Here is a 24,744-nt window from a genome sequence, read left to right on the forward strand (position 1 = left end):
TGCAGAAGTCTTAAAAAAGGATTTTATCAACCTCTGCTCTCCTGCACTAATCTTTGAACAATAGATCTCCCTGTAGCAAGCCACTGCATCATTGAGAGCCCTGAAGACTTTGGCAGACGGTTCACGAAAAGGATCAATGATCTGTATGATTTCCGTCATCTCATCCAACAATCCAAAGAAACGGGAGAGATTCTTTGTCATCAGACTCCTGGCTTCCTGCCCTACGTCATCGTAGTCTTTGCTTCCTTTGGATATCCGTTGTTAGTCCAGCTCAATCAGTTCCTCATTTGTCAGTTGCTCAGCATGAGACTACAACAACTCCTGTACATCCTCCTCCTCCACCTCCTCGAAGCGACATTCTTAGCCAACTCAACAATTTCTTGCTCGAGAGGAGGAACGGCATCAAATCCGACTAAGCTGTGGACAGCATCTGGCCATGCATGACGTCAAATGCCGTTCATACATTGCGAAGTGACCTCTTCCCCCAATGCGTCAATGTTTTCCACGCCGTTCAAGATGTTGTAGAACTTCCAAAACTCCTTTACACTAGGCTTTCCTTCACCTGCCAGCTCCTTAATCAGCATGGAGAACATCCTTCATAGGTAATAAGCCTTGAACATGGCTGGTGGAGGCAAGTACAGTACTGTACTGTACAATATGGGAATGTGTTGCAAATCACGTCCGGCCCGATACATGCAAATGACGGATATACGGATCAGGACCAATGTAAATCGGAACATGTTCCCCTATTGATGAGTGACGGATATCCGAAACGACGGATATGGGGAAGATGTATACCGGGGGCCCCCTGTATATATATAATTTTTGATAGCTCCTTTATTTCCCCCTCTAAGCCAGATTGGTTTTTTCACCAGTGTAGCCTTCTTTCTGAATTTTGGGATTGTGGCTTTTGGTTATCTAGTAAAATGTTCTTAAACAGTTCACAATTATCATTTATATTTTTCTGTTGCATTTTTTCCCCAGCTGATTTGGCCCATAACAGTTTTCATCTTTATGAAAGTGGCTCTTTTAAAGGGACCAAGTATATATTATTGGTTTGAACTTTATTCTAATTACATAAATGTAATTAAACCATGATCACTTGCACCTAAGCAACCACAAATTTTTACTTCTGGAATCAATTCCTTTTTATCAGTCAAGATGAGGTTTAATACAGAATTCCCCCATGTTGTATACAATACTTTTTGAGTTAGGAAATTATCATCTATTTTTAGAAATTCTGAGGACATTTTAGTACTGGCAGCATGAAACCTTCAGCATATATCACTCAGATTGAAGTCCCCCATGATAATGGAGGTTTTTTCCCTCACATTATAGTTAGATAGGTGCTGAAGGAATCAGTCATCCTGTTCTCATGTGATTTAGCGATCTGTAGCAGACACCAACTAGAATACCATCTTGTGCTTTAACCGTTAGAACACTGATCCATAAACATTCAAGATCATGTTCTTAATTGTCAGTGGCTTGGAAACAGGTGACTTGTTGACATTGAATGTTACTCTCCCGTTCTTTTTGCCCACTCAATCCTTCCTAAATATGTTATAATTAAGGCTAAGATTTAGTCATGGGTTTTTTTTAGTAAAAGTCATGGACAGGTCACGGGCAATAAACAAAAATTCACAGCCTGTGTCCTATCCATGACTTTTACTAAAAATACTCCTGACTAAATCTTAGCTGCTCCTGGAGTCCCAGGATGCTGCTGCTCTGGGTGGCCCCGGGGCACTGCTGCTCTGGGTGTCCCGGGGGGCCAACAGCTGGCCCCTGCTCCAGCGGTGGGGGCTAACTGCCCCCAGCAGTCTGCTGCTCCAAGGCTCCCAGGGACCTCTGCTCCAACAGCTTCTGGGACAGCCCTCAGGACTGCAGCTGCTCAGGGACTGCTGATCTGGGGCCACCCCCTGGATCACTGCTGTTCTGGCGGCCCCTGGGGCCAGCTGCTCCAGGCCACCCCAACAGTGGCTGGTGTGGCTGGCCCCGGGGCCACTGCAGCAGTGGCTGACCCAGGGCCACCCCAGCAGCGGCCAGTGAGGCTGGCCCTGGGGCCACTCCATTGCAGCTGCAGAAGTCATGGAGGTCCCAGAAAGTCACAGCATCCATGACTTCTGTGACAGACTCGCAGCCTTAGTTATAATCACTGATTTTCGCATTTCAATCATGCAAATCTTCCCACCAGGTTTCAATACTATCGGCTCAGTTGAATTTATGCTCATAAATGAACTATTACAATTCCTCTTGTTTATTATCCAGGTTCCAAGCATTGGTATATAGCCAATTATACGAATTTCTTCTCTTCATGTCCTATGGTGTCTTCATTAATTTTGTTCTCAACATCTTGATTTCGTGCTAAATCATGCTCATTTGTTCCCTCATTTCACCCTCCTTTTTTGTTGTTAGTTAAATACTCTCTTGACTAGTCTAGCCAGCCTGTGCCCTAGACGATTGGTTCCCTTTCTACTGAGATGGAGGCCATCCACACTACACAGCCCTTCTACCCATAGAAGGTATACAAATGTTCCACAACACCAAAGCCCTTACATTACTTACTTAGTCAGTGTTCACTTCCAGAAGCTTCTGCCTTCTGTCTTTCTTCAGGTACGAGGCAGGAAGTATCTCAGAGGTGATCACTTGGACATTCTTTTCCTTCAGCACCCTTCTAAGTTCCTTGAAGTCATCTGTAATCTGTAAAATGTCATGTGAAGCCATGTCATTAGTGTTGATATGCACTATCATCAGTGGATTATTATTTGCCAACTTCAGAAACTGATCCAATCTTAGAGTTACATCTCGTTTCTTGGCTCCAGGAAGAGTGTACACCAACCATCCTGTTGTCCACCTGTCCTTTGCAGAATGTTCTTTCCATTCTTCTTAGTACAGAATCCCCAACAAGGATCATCTGTCTTCCTCTTTTCTGGGCATGCTTGATTGTCTTGTAGGTTGGACTGAGAATCCATCCACAGTTATGTCCTGTACACCTCTCCATTCCATTTGACCAGCTGGATCTTCAGAGATATTTTCTTCAGTTTCCATGCCAAGAACATGATAATGATAGGATTCTTCTAGCTGTGTGGAATTCTTTCTGGTCCTCTTCTCTCTGGTGGTCACAGCCTACCCATCCACATCTGCCTCCAGCCATGTAGAATGCCACCCGGTTCTCCTGCCTCTGGTGATTATAAACTACCAAGCCTCCTCTCTGGTTTGATTTCTGGCTTGAGGAAGGAAAAAACACATGGCAAAGCCATTGCAGGTCACAACCACTGTTCCATCACTGGCCATCATGGTACTGAGTGTAGAAATGTACAAAGAATGAAAACCTTACACATTCCCTCTATAAACTCCCTCTGAAATTCCACTGATTGCTCCTGTTCTCCTACTCAGGAGTTAGCCAGGCAAATGACTTATATACCAGGCCTTGCTGTTCAGCTCCACTCCCTCATTAACATGAAGGAATTACCCTCTGGGACTGATCAAACACTGGAGCTGATCAAGGACCCAAGGGTCCCAGCCACATAGCCCTCCCCTCACTAAGACACAAACAGACCTAATTCACCCAGACTGTTCAGGGGCCCACAGTCAAGACACATGACTCTCCCAGAAAATAAATGAACAGACAGATAGACCAAACAAGACAAACACCTACAAGATCTCTATCAAGCATTCTTACAACTACAATACCTACCTGCTGAAGTGAGGAAACAGATTGACAGAGCCAGAAGAGTACCCAGAAGTCACCTACTACAGGACAGGCCCAACAAAGAAAATAACAGAACGCCACTAGCCATCACCTTCAGCCCCCAACTAATACCTCTCCAGCGCATCAAGGATCTACAACCTATCCTGAAGGATGACCCATCACTCTCACAGATCTTGGGAGACAGGCCAGTCCTTGCTTACAGACAGCCCCCCAACCTGAAGCAAATACTCACCAGCAACCACACACCACACAACAGAACCACTAACCCAGGAACCTACCCTTGCAACAAAGCCCATTGCCAACTGTGTCCACATATGTATTCAGTGGACACCATCATAGGGCCTAATCACATCAGCCACACTATCAGAGGCTCATTCACCTGCACATCTACCAATGTGATATATGCCATCATGTGCCAGCAATGCCCCTCTGCCATGTACATTGGTCAAACTGGACAGTCTCTACATAACAGAATAAATGGACACAAATCAGACATCAAGAATTATAATATTCAAAAACCAGTTGGAGAACACTTCAATCTCTTTGGTCACTCGATTACAGACCTAAAAGTTGCAATTCTTCAACAAAAAAACTTCAAAAACAGACTCCAATGAGAGACTGCTGAATTGGAATTAATTTGCAAACTGGATACAATTAACTTAGGCTTGAATAGAGACTGGGAACGGATGGGTCATTACACAAAGTAAAACTATTTCCCCATGTTTATTTCTCCCCCTCCACCCCCCACTGTTCCTCAGACGTTCTTGTCAAGTGCTGGAAATGGCCCACCTTGATTATCACTACAAAAGGTTCCCCCCCGCCCCCCCTCCCCGCTCTCCTGCTGGTAATAGCTCACCTTAAGCGATCACGCTCGTTATAGTGTGTATGGTAACACCCATTGTTTCATGTTCTCTATGTATATAAATCTCCCCACTGTATTTTCCACTGAATGCATCCGATGAAGTGAGCTGTAGCTCACGAAAGCTTATGCTCAAATAAAATTGTTAGTCTCTAAGGTGCCACAAGTACTCCTTTTCTTTTTGCGAATACAGACTAACACGGTTGCTACTCTGAAACCCTCACCAAGTCCCTTTACCTCCAAGAACAGGATGTGCAGCTACTCTCTCTGAAACTCCATTTGCCACTGCTGTTTGCCCTTTTGCACCACTCTGGCTCTTTTATGCGTCATGAAGGGGAGCAGGTCTGAAGTTTTCACCCATAGTTAATAACAAAAATTACTTTGGATTGGGAATTTTAGAGGATGGGTGATATTTTGGGGGCGGAGGGGAGGAGGGTCTTTTAAAAAGCACTGAGGTAAGGCAATGCAATATGCTTCTCAGGAAACAGTGGTAATTTTCAATTTGATGGGAAAGAAATACTTTAGTGTATGTTGGCATGCCTCACCCTAATTCAGATACAAGTTTATTGCCTACAGAGAGCTGAACAGAAGTTTCACACTATCTAGATGAATAGTTACTGCACAGCAAGCGGGGGTGTAAATGTACCTTGTAGTAGTCTGCCACATAGTGTCTGTGTGGATCCTTTTGCTGCATTAGGAAACTTCTAGTGAGTGGCAGCAGAGTCCACACAGATAATTAGTATGCAGCAGGCCAGTACAAAGTCAATTTGCAACCCAGCTTGCCAAACATTAACAGTTTATTTAGATAAGCCATAGGTTTCTCTCCATTTCTCAACATCCTTCCTTGAGCCATGCATTAAAACAATTGACACCATGGATTCTCTTTATATCAACTGGACTCACATTAAGGCTTTGTCAGAGCTCAGGACTTCAAGGAAGAAGCCTTTAATAATACCTCAGTTCATAAGTTATAAACTTTCAAAATACTGTTTTAAAAATAATTGGATAATTAAAGCCCAGAAATGATTACTTGTGAAGAAGTTTTTTGGTATGTTTAGACATATGTAATTATTTCATATTCTTCAGAATATATGTCTGCAATTAAACACTGCTATGATTACTCACTTGAATGTAAATGGAAATTAGCACATGGAGAATTTAAATGTTGTATTTTATGCAGGTGTTTAATAAAATTAAGGAATTTAGCTTAACTAGTTAATTTGTAGCTTTTAAAACTAACCATGGAGCGCATTGAAGGCAGTCACACACATATTTGATGCTAGACAAAATTATATTAAAAACTTGCTTCTTTGAATTTTAAAATATTAATTGGAATTGTTCCGCAGGATTTCACTTACAACAATCGGATCACCTCTCCCCCTCAAGAATACTTGTTTTTGTATACTATTTTTTTGAAATTTGGGACAGTGGTTTGGGATGGTTTTAAAACTATTCAAACTGTCATGACCATTGTTAGCTCAAAGGTTCCAGCCATGCATAAGGTAAGAATGCCTAACAATAATGCCAGACTTCAGACCTTAAACTACAATGCTACTTAAATGTTTAATTTTACATTGTAGTTTAAGGTCTGAAGTCTCACCCTTCCAGACTCCCTATCCCAGTCCCCCCGCCAACCCCACTACCAGTCTCCCCCTATCATTCCCTGTTTCTTTGAACAGCTATTCCCAGTCCCTCCTCACTGCAACTCCCTAGCACCTTGCCCCAGTCTCTTTGTCCAGCCCATCCCAGTTCCCTCACACATTGCTCAATTTCTCTCTCTCCCCGCTCCCAGACTCCAGCTACCTGACCTCTTGCCCAAATTCCCCATCCCCAGAAGGATGGGGAATGTGGGCATCTGGCATGGAAAATTTCAGCCCAAATGGTTAAAGTTTGGCCAAGTTATAGGCAACTGAAAATAGGATCTTATAATGGGAAATGTTGGGCAAATTTACCAGCCAAGCCAGAAGCTCCTATAGCTAGAACTGAAAGTTAAAAATGAACCTAGATCCAGGTGAAATCTTAATAAAATAAAAGGGCTTTATCATCACCCTATACAGCTTGAAGTGTGCTACAAGCTTTACAGATTAAAAGGAATGCAGGGTCCTTCTTCTAACTAAGGAACTTGCAATCAAATTTTAGACATGATACAATGAGTGAGAACAACAAACTGCAGTTGGGCAATAAACAGGAAAAGGATGCTGGGAATCTGGTCAGGGGTCCAGACTAGAAAGGGTGGATAAGCAGCAACAGAAGGCATCAGAAATGAAGAGACAACCCTGAATTCTCTCTATCCATACAGCACAGTTGCAAGATGGGCTGTAATGGTAGTATAAAGCTTCCCCACAGCACGTTACCAATATACCTCATTTATGACCTACAGGGACTACATACTAGGGGCAAGAGAATAGTTCAAACTTGAGTCACTTCTAGGTTGACCATATTTCCCTAGACTGAATACAAGACACCTGGTAAAATTACTCGTGTTCAAGCGAGTTCAACGGCAATCCATCAGAACTATGCAGTACAAACGTTCAAATTAATATCAACTTGACAGAGCCTGTGTTAAAAAGAAATACTGCATAGTTGGATTCTTTTTATTTACCTTCGTATCTTTACTGCTTTAGGGTTCACACGAGGAGAGGTAACACACACACACTCCCATATACCTCTCTCAAATGGAGGTGTGTGACCGACTGACCGGACCTTCCCTGCCTGGTGCTCTCTGCCCTCCATGGCTGACTGGGTCCCTGTGATGGACCCGCCTCTCCTGATTCCTGGTGCTGTGTCTTCCTGAGGCAACAAGTCAAGAGGGGGAGCATGCAGGGTCACATGCCCCCTTCCCCACATTTCTGCCAGGGTTCACACCAGAGGGTGGCACTGTGCGGGAGGGAAGGGATGGGAGCTGCTTCCAGCCGCAGGAGAAGAAGGGGCCGGGGAAGGGATGACCTGGCCCCTGTCTTTGCAGAGCTCATCTCTTACCCCTCCCTCTCCTCCCCCCCCCCCGCCCCGTGGCTGGAAGCAACTTGTCCCTTCCTGCCTGCACAGTCTCGAAAGGCAGCTAACACCTCCATGGTACTGCTGGCCCCTGATATAACCCAGCAGGGGAGAGTGCCTAGTGGACGGAGCAGCCCCACACTCCCTGGGGGAAGAACAAAGGGTAGTGGTGGTGAAGAGGGTTCTAAGCCCCGGCCCGGGGGACTGCTGTGGAGCCTGCTGGGTCAGGGTTTGATCAGGCTGGAAATCACTTCCTCCCCCACCACTCCAGAGCTTAGCTGACGGATGGAGAGGCTTCCCCGTGCCAGTGCTGTGCGGGGCTTTGGCACATGCAGGGCTTGGCTCCTCCTGGCCAGTGCCCCAGGCCAGATAGTCTTGGCCTTTCCCAGGGCACCGGCCCAGCCATAGGCTGTGGGGGAAGGAAGGAGCCTACTGGTCAGGCTGTTGGTGAGCTGAGCACTCTGACCAGGGGCTGGTTCTCCGCACAGTGCTGGGAGTGGGATGCACCCCACCAGGGGGGGATATGGAGAAGCAGCAGGGCTGGGGGGCAGTGAAGGGGCAAAGCAGGGAGAGGACAGTGAGAGGGGGAGCACGTAAAGGGCTGAAGGGTGTGCAGCAGAGGCGACACATAACCAGCTTCCGCCTGGTGCCTGCCCGCACTCACCAGACACCACAGCTCGCAGCACACAGCCAGTGCTGGCAGAAATGGGATGGGGGCGGAGCCCTGCTGGCCAAGAGTTTGCATGTAGCGGGGGCTGCACTGACAGACCAGCAGGGAGAGTGGCCGGCCCGCATGCTACAGTTTTGTCTTGCCACCCACCCCCATCATCGGCCACCGGATCCTCCCACTCACCGCTAGTGGGCAGATGGCTGGTCAGCAGAATCTGGCCAGCACCAGGTCTTGCCAGTACTGAGTGGGGGAGGGGGGAGACAGAAAATATGGGATAATTTGCCCCTTTTTAAGAAAAAATCGGGACACCTGCAGGAGGGCTTAAATACAGGACTGTCTCTTTAAAAAGGGACATCTGGTCACCTCAGTTCAAATCTTGGCCTCTTAACCAATTCATGCAATAAATGCATTATCATTAACACAAATACAAGATATGACTTTAAAACTCACAATAATATTGCACCATAAAGCATCCCTTTTACTTCCAGCACATTTATTATGGATGCTAAAGTAAAAAGAGGAAGTCTAAATAGTAAAGCCCTTAAGAAAATTTATCATAATTGGCTTAACAGAATTCCCATACCCCCTCCCCACATCTCAAACACCATAATCCTGTTCTGTCCAGTTCCTCTGGCTTTAACCTCTGGAATCAAAACCTTTGCTAGAAAAAGCTTCTAATAAGAAGACATACCCCTAACAGATAAAAACCTTTGGGTAACGTGCTGTCATGTCATAAGGCTTTTATAAGTGAACGCAGAGCCCAAAGAGCTCCTAGGCTTGTACTGCACTACCTTAATTTGGCCCAACAAGATCCATTACATAAGTGGATTCAGCTGCTCTCAGATTCTTTCACTACTAGGTGGCTACTGTGGCACAGTATTCAACCATCCGCTAAGATGATCTAACTCATTTTGCAAAGACTAGTTGAAATAGTAAGACAATAATGACTCTGTATCACAACCAGCTTGCACTTGAGTTGAGTGAATAACCTAGAGGTGAGTGGCTCATGTCATATTACCATTTCTGTCAGCTATCCAGCTGACTTCTTTTTAGAATATAAATACTCTCTAACTCATTGTTTACCCAAAGTTCTCTGAAATAAACCTGAGTTGATCTCAGGTGGGCAAGTATATTCAGAAATTCCCTCATGTGCTGGAACTCTTCTTATCATGCCAATGCTATTTAACAACTTGAACGCAGAGTTACAAAAATCTTGCACCTTACCTTCACTACTCCATTTTCATGCATGGTGATGCAGTTATTGGGATCCTCTGAAAGTTGGTACAAGGCCTGAGCAGTAGCTCGATGAACTGATGTGTCATTTGATTTCAAGTAACGTACTAAAGGGGCCACAGCTTTGGTTTCTCCAAAGGCAATTCTGTTACTTCCCCACATACAACAGCGAGAAATGGCCTCTGCTAAATGACGCCTTAATTTGTCATTGTTCTGGGCAAAGAAAAAAGAAGCCATTATATATCTTTCTTAAATAAATAGGAGAACCATATTTCCAAGTAGTTTAAGGGCATCCACAATTTCAAAAGAAAAGAAAAGAAAAGAAAAGAAAGAAAAGAAAGAAAGAAAGAAAAGAAAGAAAGAAAGAAAGAAATGTACTATGATCTCAGTTTATGAAGAATCTTGCATGAGTGCAGTGGAGCTGACAGCTTTATATTGTTCTGGGCTTAATGGATGCTATATATTTTCAAAGATTCAGGTGTGTGTATAGGCTGGTTAGAAATTAGGCAAAATTAGTGTTAAAATCTGTATGAAAAGCCACAGCTTGGAATGTGGCTCCATCACTGAGATTCTGAAAAGGATTTCTCTGTGTCATTCAAATATACTGCTCATTCCCTTCCTCCTTGTTCCTCCCAGAGGACAGCTGCTACATAGAGAGGCACCCTTATCCCCTTTGTACTACTTGCAAGGAATACTAAAAAGGGGTTCACGCTCCAAAGCAGCTGTAGTATTAGTCACAGAGTGACTTCATAGCCAGTCTACATTCTGAAGTGGGAAAAGAGTCTATAACCCTTTTCCACAACTGCTGTAGAACTCACCACTCATGCCATGCTCTTTCACTTTGGATTTGATACAAGGACTGGAATCGAATGGCTAATTAAATTTGTATAGATGGTTGGATATTACAGAAAGATGTCACTTACTGTGTTTGCTAGTTTAGACAACAGAGGGACGACTCCATGATCTGTTATAACAGCTAAATTCTCTTCATCTTTGGCTATGTTGGTAATAGCAGCACATATACTTGCTAAAACTTCTTTATTCTCGGATTTTAGCAAATTGACAATCAGTTCCAAGCCACCAACAAAGGAGCGAACCATTTCTCCAGCATCCTACGTGAAAACCAAAAGAAATGTTATTTTTAAATGACCAATCTGCATTTGATACAAATATTGAAAAAGATATTAAAATTTACATTATGACCTAGATATTCAAAACACTGCAACTGTCATTGGGTTGCTTTTCCTAAGAATTACAGTGAATTCAAAATCCACAGGGTCTCCTTGATGGCATATTAAGCCGAGACTATTTTACAGGCAGTCTAAAATACCTTCATATTTCACATTAGACGTGACAGCTCAAGACAAGGGACATTATTATCCATTCATTCACACAGTGTAAATGAACATTCAGTTCTTCTCCAACAGAGATTATACCAGCCATGATAGTGAATGTGAGACATGATCCTGGTGCACTAGGAGCACCTGATGAAGCAGCTGGACATTTTCTGGGATGTCCTAACTAGGACTTGGAATGAAAACGCAAAATCAAAATCAAACTAAATGATATACCAGTGTGACTCTGTAGAACTGCAACTGAAAAAAAGTATTTATTAATCAATTCAGTTTACCATGCAAATATTTATATATTAATATGTAAAACAGAAAACTAGCAGTTTTGGTGCAGTGTGATTAAATTAATGCATATGGAATTCTTCTTAGGAATTTGCCTCCGGCAAAAAGGAACTGGCAGTTATGTGACATGCAGCATATAGTACTTTATGGACCCTTAAAAGCACATATAATGTAAACCTAACAGTCTTTTTTAAAGACAAATTCTTTACAACTACAAAATCACTGACCAATGCTATATCCCACAGACCATGTTGATGCGTTGTACTTCATTGAGCTGAAATGTTTGAAAGAAAATATATCCATATTTTCTTTGGTACAATGCTCACCATAAAGCATGTGATCACTTCATACAATCTATTTTTTAGTTTTTCTAGCAATCTATGATCAGAAACAATGCCAGGATAAGAGAGTATCTGCTAACTGACTATTCTAAAATTGTGAAATATTTCCTCCCTTAAAGGTCAAGGCATTATCAGTTGGGGTAGTCTTAGGCCTGGACTTATCTGTAGCTGCCTGCACCACTAAAGATTTGGGCACTGGAATGAGTAAATAAAAACTCTGCCCCTTTAGGTGGCACAAAATATTGGTTTTTAGCCCTCTTTGGGGTAGGGACACAAGAGGGAAGGGTATGCCACACAGATCTGTCAGGTTCCAAAATGGCCTAGGGAAGGTCCTCTTCCTTTCAAAGTGGTTTCCTTGGGTGTAGGGATGTCTCTAAAGAGGCCCTGGTCCAATAAAAGAAGAGATTGTGTGTAGAGCAGTGTGCAAATATCCTCTGGTGAGGTAAATGTTTCAGTCCTTCCTGGCATTTGGTGAGCCACTGAGGATGGGACTGGTGAATCCAGGGCATCCGATGGTCCGCTATTCAGAGAATCCCACAAGGAGCATGTCAGAACTATCGAATGAGGGTGCAGTGTGGAGCTCCCAAATGGGACCACTGATTACTGATCCTTTAGTCTGTGGGATACAGCCAGAACCAGAACCGGTATCACTGAATCCTGCTTTCTTGAATGGAAGGTTCATGTGGACCTAACTCCTTAGGACTCACACATGAGGACTCATCCAACTTGGACTGAAATGGGGAGGGATTCTTTTTCTTAGAGGCAGCTCTGAATAAGGATCTGTCCTTATGCCTATGGTCATGTCCCCTACTCTAGTGAGAGGATTTCTTAGGCCTAGTCTATACTACAAAATTAGATTGACATAAATTTCTTTGCATCAATCTAGTTGTTCATGTCTCCCACTGATGTAAGCTCTCCATTATATCAACATACTAACACCACCTCTCTGAGTGGCATTGAGCAATAGTCAATGTACTGAGGTTGACGCAGCATGAATGTATACATTGAGTTACCTATGTCAGCACTAACATTCCTCCAGCAGTTGTCCCACAATGCCTCACACTGACAGTGCTGGTCACTATTGTGAGTTCCATTGCTCAGGGATCATGGAGATGGGAAGTTCCCCCCTCCCCCCCCACTTTAAAACCCTGTGAATTTTTGAAATGCCTTGCCCTGAGGTGGAGGAGGAAGAGGAGGGGATGGGGGACATGGGTGGGGGGGAAGTGTCCAGCTATGCCACGAGCCTGGACCTGTTTGAGACTCCAGTCCATCCTGGCATTCAAGTATGTGTGAGCCCAATGCAGGGGAAGGAACCTTGGGTAAGTGGGTATGTTTATTTCCCATTACACTGATGGTGCCCCCAAATTAGCAGGACACAACTACTCACATTTTATTAATATACTCATACTAGAAGAGGTAGCGATACAACAGAGAGTAGAGTGTTATCTGCTTTTCATTCCCCTGAGAGTTAGGTGGGGGTGGGGGCATGAGGAGCTCTTTGTTTATGTATCAGGGATATCCCCTGAATCTTTCTGAGAGATCTCAATGAAACTTCCATGGAGGTAGTCTGCAATCCTCTTCTGAAGGTTTCTAGGATTGGCAGCCTTATTTCTTTCTCAGAGGTAGGACTCTTTCCCATGACAGTCAGGGATAACTTTGCAGTTACCATTTATCAGGATCCCAATACAGGCACTCAGGACCAACGGTCACAGCAGGGGCAAACCTGAGGCAGGAAGTAGCAGAGGAGTGAGGAGTCCTGTTCCAGGCTAGTGTCATGCGCATTCATGGCCACCAGAAGGCACAGGAGGCCAAATGGAGAGTCTTGAGGCACCCCTGATGTCCTGCCTATGGTAAGTCATGACAAAACCAAAGTGCCTCTAACTGGTGAGTGAGGGGCAGCAGAACATGCAAGCAGCCCTTGACATAGAGTAAGCCCTGGTGTTGCTCCTGGCCCGCTGTCTTGAGTTCCTTGGGAAAGGATCCTTCTCTATATCTGAGTGGATTAGTGACAGGAGGTCTTGGTCAACTATGGCACACAGGAAGTTCCGGGGCTTAAGAATGCATGGGAACTCCATGCGGCGGAGGGGAGAGGCTCATGGTTGGTGAGATAGTCCCCTTTTCAGGACAAGGCATCAGTGGTCTTCTTCTGGGCCTTCGGGTGGTACGTGATGGTGAAATTGAAGCATGTGAAGAATGGGTCCCAGTGAAGCTGCCTCTGGTTCAGGGCTTTGGCTTGGCAGAGCTATTCTATATTTTTATGATCTGTGTATACCTGTACTGGATACCAAGCACCCTCCAAACAGTGGCATCACTCTTGAAATGCTGCTTTGATGGCTAGAAGCTCTTTATTTAGAATACTGTAATTCTGTTAGACTGGAGTGAACTTCCATGAATAGTAGGTGCAAGGGCAGAGGAGCTGTTGGGGACCACACCTTTGACAGAGTATGGCCCAAATTGCCACATTAGAGGCATTGCTCTTGATGACAAAAAGTCATGCCTGGTCAGGATGAACCAGGATTGGGGTGCTTGGAAAGGTCAACTTGAGGTGGTTTAATGCTTGTTGGGCCTCCAGAGACCAGATTGAAGGAAGAGTTTTTGCAGAGAAGCACTATCAATGGGGCACTTTGGCCTGAAAACCCAGAGATGAAGTATATATAAAAATTGGTGAACCGCAGGAAACATTGCAGCTCCTGATTTTCTGGGGGAGAGGCACCCAGGTCTGTACCACCTCCATCTTCCTGGAGTCCATTTGGAGGCAGCTGGGTGACAGGTTGTAACCAGGAACTCCATGGAGTACTGGTTGAAGCTGCACTTTTCAAGTTTTGCATACAGGCCGTGTTCGCGGAGCCATTCCAGGACCAACCAGAAATGCTGGGTCTGCTGTTCAGGATCATTGGAACAGGTGAGGATATCATCTCGTTAGATTACAATGTACTGGTCTAGGATGTCATGGAAGATTTCATTTATGAAGTGTTGGAATGTTGCAGGGGCATTTGTGAGGCCAAATGGCATTACCAGGTATTTGTAATGGCTGTACTGGGTTTGAAAAGCCATCTTCCACTCATCCTTGGCTGAAATCCAAACCAGACTGTAGGCTCCCCACAGGTCAAGTTTTGTGAATATCTGGGCCAATCATACATGGTCCAGTAGCTTTGGGATGAATGGAAGGAGGCATCAATTCCTGATAGTAACTTGACTGAGGGCCTGGTAATCCACACATAGGCACAGGCTTTCATCTTTCTTTTTAACAAACAGAACTGGGGCCCCAGAAAGAGAGATAGATGGCCATATGAAACCCTTGACCTGATTCTCCTGGAGGTAGGAACACAGGGCAGCCAGCTCAGGTTTCGACATCTCAAAGATAGAGCCAAATGGCACCTTGGCCCCCGGTTGCAGGTCGATCAAGCAGTCACAATCACAATGTGGGGCTAGGGTGTCAGCATGCTTCTTTCCAAAGATGTCACCATAGTTGCTGGAGTCAATTCTGGGGTGATAGAAACTGATCCACAGCCAGAGCCCAGGGGTGTATGTCTTGGTTCTGGGGTTCACCAGACAGTGTGCACAGACAGACTTGCTGGCAAAACTTGGAGCAGAAGCTAACCTGATGCTCATGCCAAAGGATGCTTGGATCATGAGCCACCAGCCATAAAATGCCAAAGGTTATGGGGAAGAGTGGTGAGCAGATCATTCTGAACTGAAAGACCGTCTGATGGTCCCGAATGGCACCATCTCCTGTGTCACGGGCTCCAGTGACAGGAGTGATCCATCTGTAGTTTCCACTAGGTCATGGACAGTCTTTAATTGAACCAAAATACCTAGGGCTTGGGCCGTATCAGTATCAGTGATTAGTTGTCCACTGCCCAGGAGTCTACCAGTGCCCACTGTGGCGGAATTTGGTTTAGATCCCCTGACACATGAAGGCAGACCTGGACCTTAAGGTGCAGCCAGTGTTCACCATGCCTGGGGCATGCCTTGGTGAGGAGTAAGGGGACATTGTCTTGGGGCTTGCCTAGGCCAACTCCTTCTACCAACCCAAGGTGTGGTTGTTTCCTGAACTGAGTCATGCTAGAGTTTGGGATGGGCAGCTGGAAAGAGTATGGTTGGATCCTCCACAGTAGAAACAAAGCCCATGGTGGCAACAATGTTCTTTTTCCTCAGGAGTCACATGACAACTGGCATTATCCAGCTGCATGGGCTCAGGGTCTAGGTTGGAGACAGATACCAAGGGGCACGGCCAAGTGGTAACACAACCCCTTTCCTTTCCTCACTTTGTTCACTGAGCCTATTGTAGATGCATATGACAAGGTCTATGAAGGTGTCTAGGTCTGTCAGGGCCTCCACATGAGCTAGCTCATTCTTAATCTCTGTGTAGTCCCACTGGAACTGGTAGAGCTGGGCTGCTTCATTCCCCTCAGTATCGGAGACTAGTCACTGAAAGTGGGTGGTGTAAGAGGATGCTGGCCTCTGCCCCTGCTGGAGTTTGTATAGGGCTGTCTCTGCCAAGTGGGCATTGTGAGGATTGTCAAATACGGCAGAAAATGCCTGGAGGAAGGCATCCCAGTTCGATAATGTCTAGCTCGCTCGTTTGAGTAGGGGTGAGGCACAGGCAATGCATCTTCTGTCAGGAGGCTAAGAACGAGTCTTACCTTTGCTTGGTTAGTGGGATAGGACTTGGGGTGGAGCAGAAACAGCAGGTAGTATTAATAACCCTCCTGAACTTTTGACAGTCCCCAATCAAACATTTTGGGAGGGGATCTGGGGGGGCCTGAGTCTGGGTACATTGGTGCGGTTTGTGCCTATAGTGCTGTATTCTCATCCTGCAGTCAGGCCACCTGTTCTTGTAGCATCTGGTTATCTATGGTGTGCTGTGCCAGCTGGGCCTGCATTGAGCTTGGTTCTCTGTTGTGAGCTGCAATATTTGGGCTTGAAACATGGCCTGCTGGGAGTGATCAACCCACTTAGGCATCTCCAATACCCCCTAGAGCATGCTGGGCAGGGTGCAACCTGCTGCTTCCACGGGCTAGGGTGGTCCAGGCAAACTATAAAGATTCTAACAGAGGCAGTCAGAACCAAGGGTCAGAGCAGGGGAAAACCTCAGACAGGGAGTAGCGGAGGATTGCACAATCTGGTTCCAGGCCAGGGAGAAGGGTCCGAATCGGGTTTCAGGATCTGAGTCAGAAGCCAAAGTCCAAATTAAGCTGAGGTCAAAGCAAGGAGTTCAGGAGCAAGGAATAGTCATGGCAGATACAGGAAATCCATGCTGTTGCCTGAACACTTCCAGAAATGCCCCATAACCACAACACATTACTGTAGCTTGCTGTTAAAGTGCTCTTTCAAAGCCTCCCTCAGCCGTGTAGCTCCATGTTGAGCTCTTCTGGTAGCCCTTGTATCTGACTGTTCAAACTCAGCAAAAAGCCAGTCCACCTCTGCCCACCAATCCAAGAGCAACTTTTCCCACTTTGCTTCAGAGATATTATGCAGGACACAGCAGGCAGCTATAACCGTTGGGATATTTTTCTCACTGAGATCCAATCTTGTGAGTAAACAATGCTAGTGCCCCTTCAGTCTACCAAAAGCACATGCAACTGTAATTCTGCACCTGCTGAGCCAATAGTTGATCTTTCCTTCATGCTGTCAAGGTGGCTGGTGTACAGCATCATGAGCCAGGGGATCAAGGGTTAGCCTGGGGGATCAAGGGGTCCCCCAGGATCACCACTGGCATTTCAACATCACCTATCTTAATCTGCCTGTTGGGAAAGAAAGTCCCTGCCTGTAGCTTTCTGAACAGTCCTGTGTTCTTAAAGTTGAGAGCATCATGCACCTTCCCTGACCAGCCAACACTGATGTTGGTGAAGTATTCCTGGTTATCCACCAATGCTTGCATAACCTTTCTGTTGATGTACTCTGTAGCAAGGTAGTCTGGTGATAAAATATGGATATGAATGCAGTCTATTGCTTCACCGCAGTTCAGAAACCCCATTGCTGAAAATCCATCCATTATGTCCTGCACATTTATGAGAGTCCTGTGTAGCAGGAGATGATTAATGGCCCTGCACGCTTGCTTGATAATGGCCCCCACAGTGGATTTTCTAACTCCAAAAAGATTTCTCAGTGACTGGTAGCAATCTGGTGTTGCAAGTTTCAATGGTGCAATTGCTACACGCTTCTCCTGTCAGTGCAGCTCCCATTTTGGTGTCCCTGAGCTGGAGGGCTGAGGGGAAGCTCAGTGCACAAATTCAGGAATGTGGTCTTGCACATCCAAACATTCTGCAGCCACTGCTCACCATCACAAGCCTGCATTATGATGTGATCCCACCAGTCAGTGTTTGTTTTCTCAGGCCCAGAAGCAGTGCTCCAATGTTTGCAGCTGCTCTGTAAACACTGCCAACCATCTTGAATTGGTTCTCGCTATGTCCAACAGCAATCTGTCCTCAAGCAAATTGTCATGTTCCCCACAACTCTGCAAATAGTGGATGATTGTGTGTCTTGTGCTTACTACGCTCACGACAGTAGTGCAGAGCTGTGCAGGCTCCATGCTTCTGTCAGAGATGACAGACAGTGACAAGTCCTGTGTGGGTTCATAGGATTTTCAAAATAGGCGTGAAAATAATGGAATGGAGTTTGATTATGGGGTGGAGAAAGTTGCATGATGGAAACTTGACTCTGAAGTCACAGACACGCCTGCGTGACTCGTTTCTGCCCCACTGTGCATTGCCAAAACTTCCCAAAAGACAGAGTGCTGAATAGCGGTAAGTTGCACACTGGGATACCTACACATGGTGTACCACCTTGTGCATTGAAAAAACACTCCTGGTGAGTACCTGCAGCACCAATGCAAGGAGCCAAGTATGCATGCGCACAAGCAATATACTAATTGCAGCAGCTTTATGCCAATGTAACTTGCATCAGCAAAAGTTTGTAGACATGCCCTAAGGCTTAAGAGTTTTAGCCTCTGCTCCAGAGTTCGTGCTTGAAGGGGTGCTGCTCACAGTCTGAGGCCACTATACGGGGGGTCTCCCTGGCCTGGATCCAAATGGGCCCTCATAGACTGCTCCATGAGGTGCTTCCGTAGGTGGAGCTCTCACTCCTCGCAAGTTCAGGGAGGGAAGAAGCAGGAGATACTGCACTTTGTGGCAATGTGAGCGTTTCCACGGCAATAAAGGTTGCGCTGGTGTTTGTCACTGATGGAGAAGGCAAGGGGGCAGGAAACAAAGTTCTCGAACCCCTGGGACTCTTGGCACAGTCCCTCTCTGGGATGCTCCATGGGGTGGGGAGAACTAAGTTAACTATACTAATTATAAAAGTACACTAGCACACTAAGTCTAAACTACTAAAAATATTTACTAATTGTATTTAAAGATATTAAAGTAAAGGAAAATCAAGGCAGACACAAATAATTCTGATTCAGACCATGCAGCAGTTAAGAAAGAACTGGAGAGGTGTTGGTCTGCACTGCCCTTTATATCCTTAGTTCGGAGTATGAGGAGAACAACTGCAGATTACTTACGAAAGATCAACAGACTCAGGTGCATGGTGCACATGCATACCCATGTGTGGAACACACATAGGGACTATCACTTGAAGAAGCAGCAAGATTTCTTGATAGAAAATCCTTCCTCTCCCTGGAAACTTTAAAATTACTGCCCAAAGACATCAGATGACTGGTCACAATGGAGTATTTCAATCTGGAAATTCATTCTCTAAGATTATTATGTTCCCCACTAGTACTAATGGACAGATCTAGGGTAGGGCATGGAAGGGAGGAGTTACAGCTTTATGACATGTTTCCTCTTAAAAAGTATACCGTGGGTGTATGTCTGCATTATCCTACCCTGCTTCCTGCTCTGCCTGCTACAGTTCTATCCCCTTGAAGTGAAGGACTGGGCCTCCCTGCAAATGCCCCTGCCTCTATGGATGGTTTAAATTCTGTGGGATTTCCCTGCATGCTTCTGAAGGGCAAGGCTCTTTTATGAAGATGGGGTAACCTGCCCCAGCCCCACCCACTGATGTAAAGATGTGTAGAAATCTCTAACAAGTTAAAATTCAGATTTTCCAGGCCCGTACATGGAAACTATAGCCCTACATGTCCAATATCTACTATGGTAAGAATATACATTCTGCCTTTTGTAAAAAAGTGAAATTAGACTGGTGATATGCTAGCATATAAACAACCCAGTAGTTAGGAAGAGAGCTTAGTCCTGGGACTCGATTGTGAAACCAGCTAAACACAGGCATAGAACCATCTATCAGTAATGAAAAGCAGAGAGAAACTGCAGAAACCACATGTCAGGAAAGTTTCCCATATGTGATTGTGGGTGTAGTCTGCTGGTCTGTGAAAGAAAAAAAGAAAAGCAGAGAAGCAGGAAATCAGGATAATAATGAGAAGAAAGAAGTAGAACTGAGACTTGGTAGGTCTGGTGTGGCATACTGTGCTCTTTTAGAAGACTTTTTGAAAAGATTTTCTTGCAAAGATATTTAAATTCAAATTCAATATTTTAGTATCATTTAACATTACCATATGCCTTGGTTACTACATTAAGTTTCAGCTTGAATTTGTGTTTATTGACACATATACGTATCTACAGTATGCAAATGCCACATTTATTTTAGATGTTTTTATATTTGTATTAATGAGATAGATCTTCATACTATTAGTATTTCTTTTACCAAACAAAGTCTTCAGTTGTTTGTGTTCTTCTCAGACTCTCATTTAATGTTCAAGTAGCCTCGGGCAGTTATGTCTACAAATTGCTTTTATAACAAAACAAAAAAACCCCAGTCATATAGGGCTTCAGAGATCTCCTTTGTACTCAATTTTCTTTCTGAATTAGGAATAAAACATACAACCTTTCTGCTATATAACAAAAGTGCACCTTTTAAACTAATCAACACATGACCTTTTTGTGAGTCAAACCCAAAAGGTTTGTCATTGCCAAATGCTAGTGTGTGAAGCTTTAATATATTCTAGTAATCCTAAAATCTTACTACAGAAATGTAAATGATATTGTTTCTAAATCTTGGCTCAACAGTTAGTTTGCTATTGGGGAATAATAAGATTCTGACATTAAACATGGAGAGGAGAGTGTCACTTTTCAAGCCTAAGGCTAAACTACTAACTTTGTACATATAAGTTATAATAAGCCTTTATATACTATAAAATTCTAATGTATTAAACATATTTAGGTTCACTATTTAGACTTATTTTCTTTTTGATAAGTTACATATGGAGTTATTAAAAAATATTAACTTTTAGTGTTGTTTTGAAAAGCTTAGGAAGCATCTTACTGTATAGTTCTACTACAAAACAATACCAGCATTTGGATAAAGGGGAAAATGTATTTGAGTGAATTTACCACATTAATTCAGGTACTCATTCAACAACTTTTACTCATCAAGTGGTACATCACTTCTTGAATAGTCCTCATGAAGTGAGAATTATTCACTGAGGGTAAGGCAGAAAGAATACTGCCTTGTAAGGATAACTCTAAGCAACACACTTCACAGATTAAAATATTAATATTATTCATTCTCACTGACAATAAATAAAATAAATGTATTTTTCCCTGTAAAGGTATGTTTTGATAAATTGTGGATGCTTCCTGTTTATAAGGTAAAAATTGTATACTGGGCTGGACAAACCAAGGGGCCAAATGCTGAGGTATCTATAGCAGAAATCAAAAAGTAGAATGGACAAAAAGTTATTACCAAGTTAACAAGAAGTACATTCAAATTATTATTACACTGACATTTGAAATGTAACATTTAAATCTTAAATGAAAAACAGGAGAAAACCTATAAAAATAGGATAGGCTGTTAAACTTTTTTTTTTTAATTGTAAGAAGTAGACCAGAAGGCCAAAATAAACCGTACATTCTCATATATTTTTTCCCCTAGCTACAGGGCAGCAAAACTTGTGTCCTCAGAATACTGAGAGATTTACAATCATAAACAAACAGGTAAAACAAAAATCTGGCAGGTTTTCAGAGGACAAGAGCCCTGTTTATTATGCTAAGAGAAGTTGCAGCCTGTTGCCTTCGAATCACACATTTGATTTGTACATCTTACTGATCCTCTCAAACACCACCTCCGCAAAATGTAGTGAACTTTTCTTTCATTAATTTTTATTTTCATATACTTCTACACTTCTGGCTCCTGATAGGAGCAGAAATACTGTCAGAAAGCCTCATCTTGAAGAATATGTTGCCTAATTGGGAACACCAACTACAGAAGTCTTGCAATATTTCCAGCTTAATTTTCAGAAAATACAGATTTAGAAAACATCTGAATGTTGGGGTTCTTATGCCAAGTTCTCTGGCACCTTTTGAGGTTTTCCCATTACCATATTACACCTAATTTTGGGGTAGTGATTTCCATTGAGAAAACAAAGCTCATCATCTCTAAATTGAGACTCAAAGTACTTGTCCAGGCATTAATACAAAAAATTCTTTTGAAACCAGATTCCTCTCTCATTTCTTCTAAGAGTCCATTGCTCTTCTTATTTGAAAACTAAATACTGTACTGCAAAAACACATTGTGTTTATCTTTAAAAATACTTCATTTTACAGATAAAAGTTTCTCCGCTAAAATCAGTAGTATTTTACATTTAGAACATCTTACAAAGCTTAGGATGTCAAAGCTAATTTGTCAACTCTGATTGCTTGTGCCCAAAAATGTGATGGTATGGTTGTTCAAATAAACTTTAATTATCAAGTCATCTTTAGACTACCTTTCCTCTAATGGAAACTGTCCATTTTTACTCTCCGTTGCCAATTCCATAATTTAGCATATTAAAGCACAGCACAATTTATAAACTTCAAAATTCTGACCTTAGTTTCAAAAAATACAATATATATTATTTCCCATCTATGAATGTTCTTAGGTAACTAACAAAACAGGCACAGTACTCTACATCTGTTGTTTTGTGAAGAGGGAGCATGGTATTTACATAAGGAAATGTCTATTCATTGTTCATATTACAAGCAAATCTTGCCCCTCCTCCAAAGCTGAGAAAGTTTCCACCAGTGCAGAATTGGTAAGGCAAATCCTGCCCCTGCCTCAGAAGTTGTGAAGGTTCCCATGGTTGCAGAACTGATGAGTTTCCATCTCAGAAGGTGGGAGAGGTTTCCAGTACGTTGCCCAGCTCTGCCAGTGCACAAGGTATTGAGAGGGGGCAGGGCTGGGTAGTGGCATTGATTCTACACAGATTTTCCTGTCCTTCTAACCCCATTGAGGTTGCAAAGACTACTGCAGCCTCAGAGTTGCAATAAGGGCTGTGAAGTGGCTTTACTGCTGCTCTTTGGCCTGAGAGGGCAGATTACTTCCCCAACTCTTCCTGGGGCAATCATCAGGCAACCAAATACTTTGGCTATGTGTTGCTGCCCATATTTAAGCATTAAGGCAAAATCCTTAGCCAAGTAAGCATGCTATTCAGTAGGGCATTTTTTGGGTTACCAAAGTTCCAATTTTCAAAACCAGACACTACAGGCCCCCCATTGCTCACTCCACCCACACCCGCCACTCACTTGATGCCTGAAGAGTTGGGCAGGGAAGAGCTAATGTGGAGCCTGCCTGCCTAATTGGGGCATAACAGGGCAGAGGAGAGCGGTCCCCAGAGTATGGAGCTGGGGGCAATTGGGGCACAGCGGGGTGAGGGTGGGGGGCCAGTCCCCAGAACGAGGGGTCAGAGAGAGCCAGGGCCCCAGCAGGCTGAGAAGGTGGGACAGGCCATTATGGGCAGCAAGCCCAGCTGTTGGGCTGCTCCTCAAACGCCTCGTGCTGCCAGGATCCCTACCCTGGGCAGCACCAGTACCTTCCTCTCCGCCAGAGCTGGGAGCCAGTTCCTCCAGCAGCAACTGCTCTTCCTACTCTCCCAGTGGTGGAGGCGGATTGCAGTTACTATGGTAACTGGACTTTTGGTGTCTGATCTGCACATAGGGTGACCAGATGTCCCAATTTTATAAGGACAGTCCTGATATTTGGGGCTCCTATTATCCCCCACCCTCTGTCCCAATTTTTCACACTTGCTATCTGGTCACCCTAACTGCACAGGTCCCCTTTCGACCAGACTTTCCAGTTGAAAACCAGACACTTAGCAACCAGAATGCCATTCTGTGAGAGCCAGTGGGAGTGAGGGAAAGAATCTTCCCTTTCTCAGGCCATTTTACAGCTGCTACTGCAACATTAGGGCCACAGTAGCCTTTGTGGCTGTTGCATTCTCTCCCCCACCCCCAAATATGGGATTAGATCTGCCCCCTCCAACTTTCCAATCTCCCAGGACACTTTCTGTACTCTGTGTTGTGGCCCTCAGGATTGCACATTCCTGTGTGAGCTTCCAAATCCGATTTCCCCTGCACAAAAGCAGCAGAACTACTAAGATAAGGATCCTTTGTGGCCACAGAGGAAAGGTCACGGTTTGCCTTTCAGGGCATCTTGTAAAGCACCTTTGTATTTGAAGCATGAGACAAAAAGTATAATTGGAGTCATGTACAGTGACCCCGGTGGGCTGCTGGGTTTCCCAACTACTTGCTTGATAGGTTGCCAGGCAGTTAGGAGCCAGGCACTGTGACTCCGGAATGGATTCTTTTGAGAAATTACATACCAATTTTAAAAAAAAAAAATTGACTTTTGATGATGATTTGAGATTTTTTCCCCAAAATTTTTAATTCTTTCATGGAATCTAAATTCTGTTTTCTGAACAGCAGCAGTTATGAATCCAGGTGGAACACTGTGTATAGTTGTATATGAAGGCAGAGGGAAGCAGTCCTACCACAAGCATAAGAGATGATTAGGGAAGAGAGGATGTAGATGGCAACTGCAGTTATTTCTCCTGTTAGACATTAAAAACTAAAAGAAAAATATGTAATCAATTTGACAAATTGAAATACAGAAATAATGGAAAAGATCTGACCAGTCATTTCCTTTCAATTCTGGACATCTGAGCTGCTCTTCTCTCTGCAGCTCATGGAGGCATTTTGGTGCTGCACAGTCTGGCCACATCCTCTCTGCTCCCGCTTATAGACAGATGAGTTATTCCCAAATGATAAACTTTGCATAGCATCATTATTAACGAATATTCCAGTGATCATGAAATAGCTATATACATTAGACCAATGGAGACTAATAAATTCATAGATTCCAAGGTCAGAAGGAACCATTGTGATCACCTGACCTGTATAATATGTGCCTGATCTTCTGTATAACACAGGCCATAGAACTTCCCCAAAATAATTCCTGGAGTTTATCTTTTAGAAAAACATCCAATCTTGATTTAAAAGATTCCACTTAATATCTGTCACTTGGCTTAT

General features: G+C 44.0%; 1 protein-coding gene across 3 annotated transcripts in view; it reads right to left on the reverse strand.

Annotated features, from left to right (window-relative positions):
• The window catches only part of ODAD2 (outer dynein arm docking complex subunit 2), a 187,025-nt gene that overhangs the window by 35,005 nt on the left and 127,276 nt on the right, over positions 1-24,744 (reverse strand). For 2 of the 3 annotated variants that reach the window (XM_074946138.1, XM_074946140.1), the window contains 2 exons: positions 10,389-10,577; positions 9,457-9,678 (listed from right to left, as the gene is read on the reverse strand). In XM_074946138.1, the coding sequence (XP_074802239.1) occupies positions 9,457-9,678; positions 10,389-10,577 (411 nt within the window). Of the gene's footprint in view, positions 1-3,019; positions 3,221-9,456; positions 9,679-10,388; positions 10,578-24,744 lie in introns of those variants that run through there. The other variant, XM_074946139.1, reaches the window with a different exon arrangement.

The sequence above is a fragment of the Natator depressus genome, chromosome 2 (genome assembly GCF_965152275.1).
Source record: "Natator depressus isolate rNatDep1 chromosome 2, rNatDep2.hap1, whole genome shotgun sequence".
Lineage (NCBI taxonomy): Eukaryota > Metazoa > Chordata > Testudines > Cheloniidae > Natator > Natator depressus.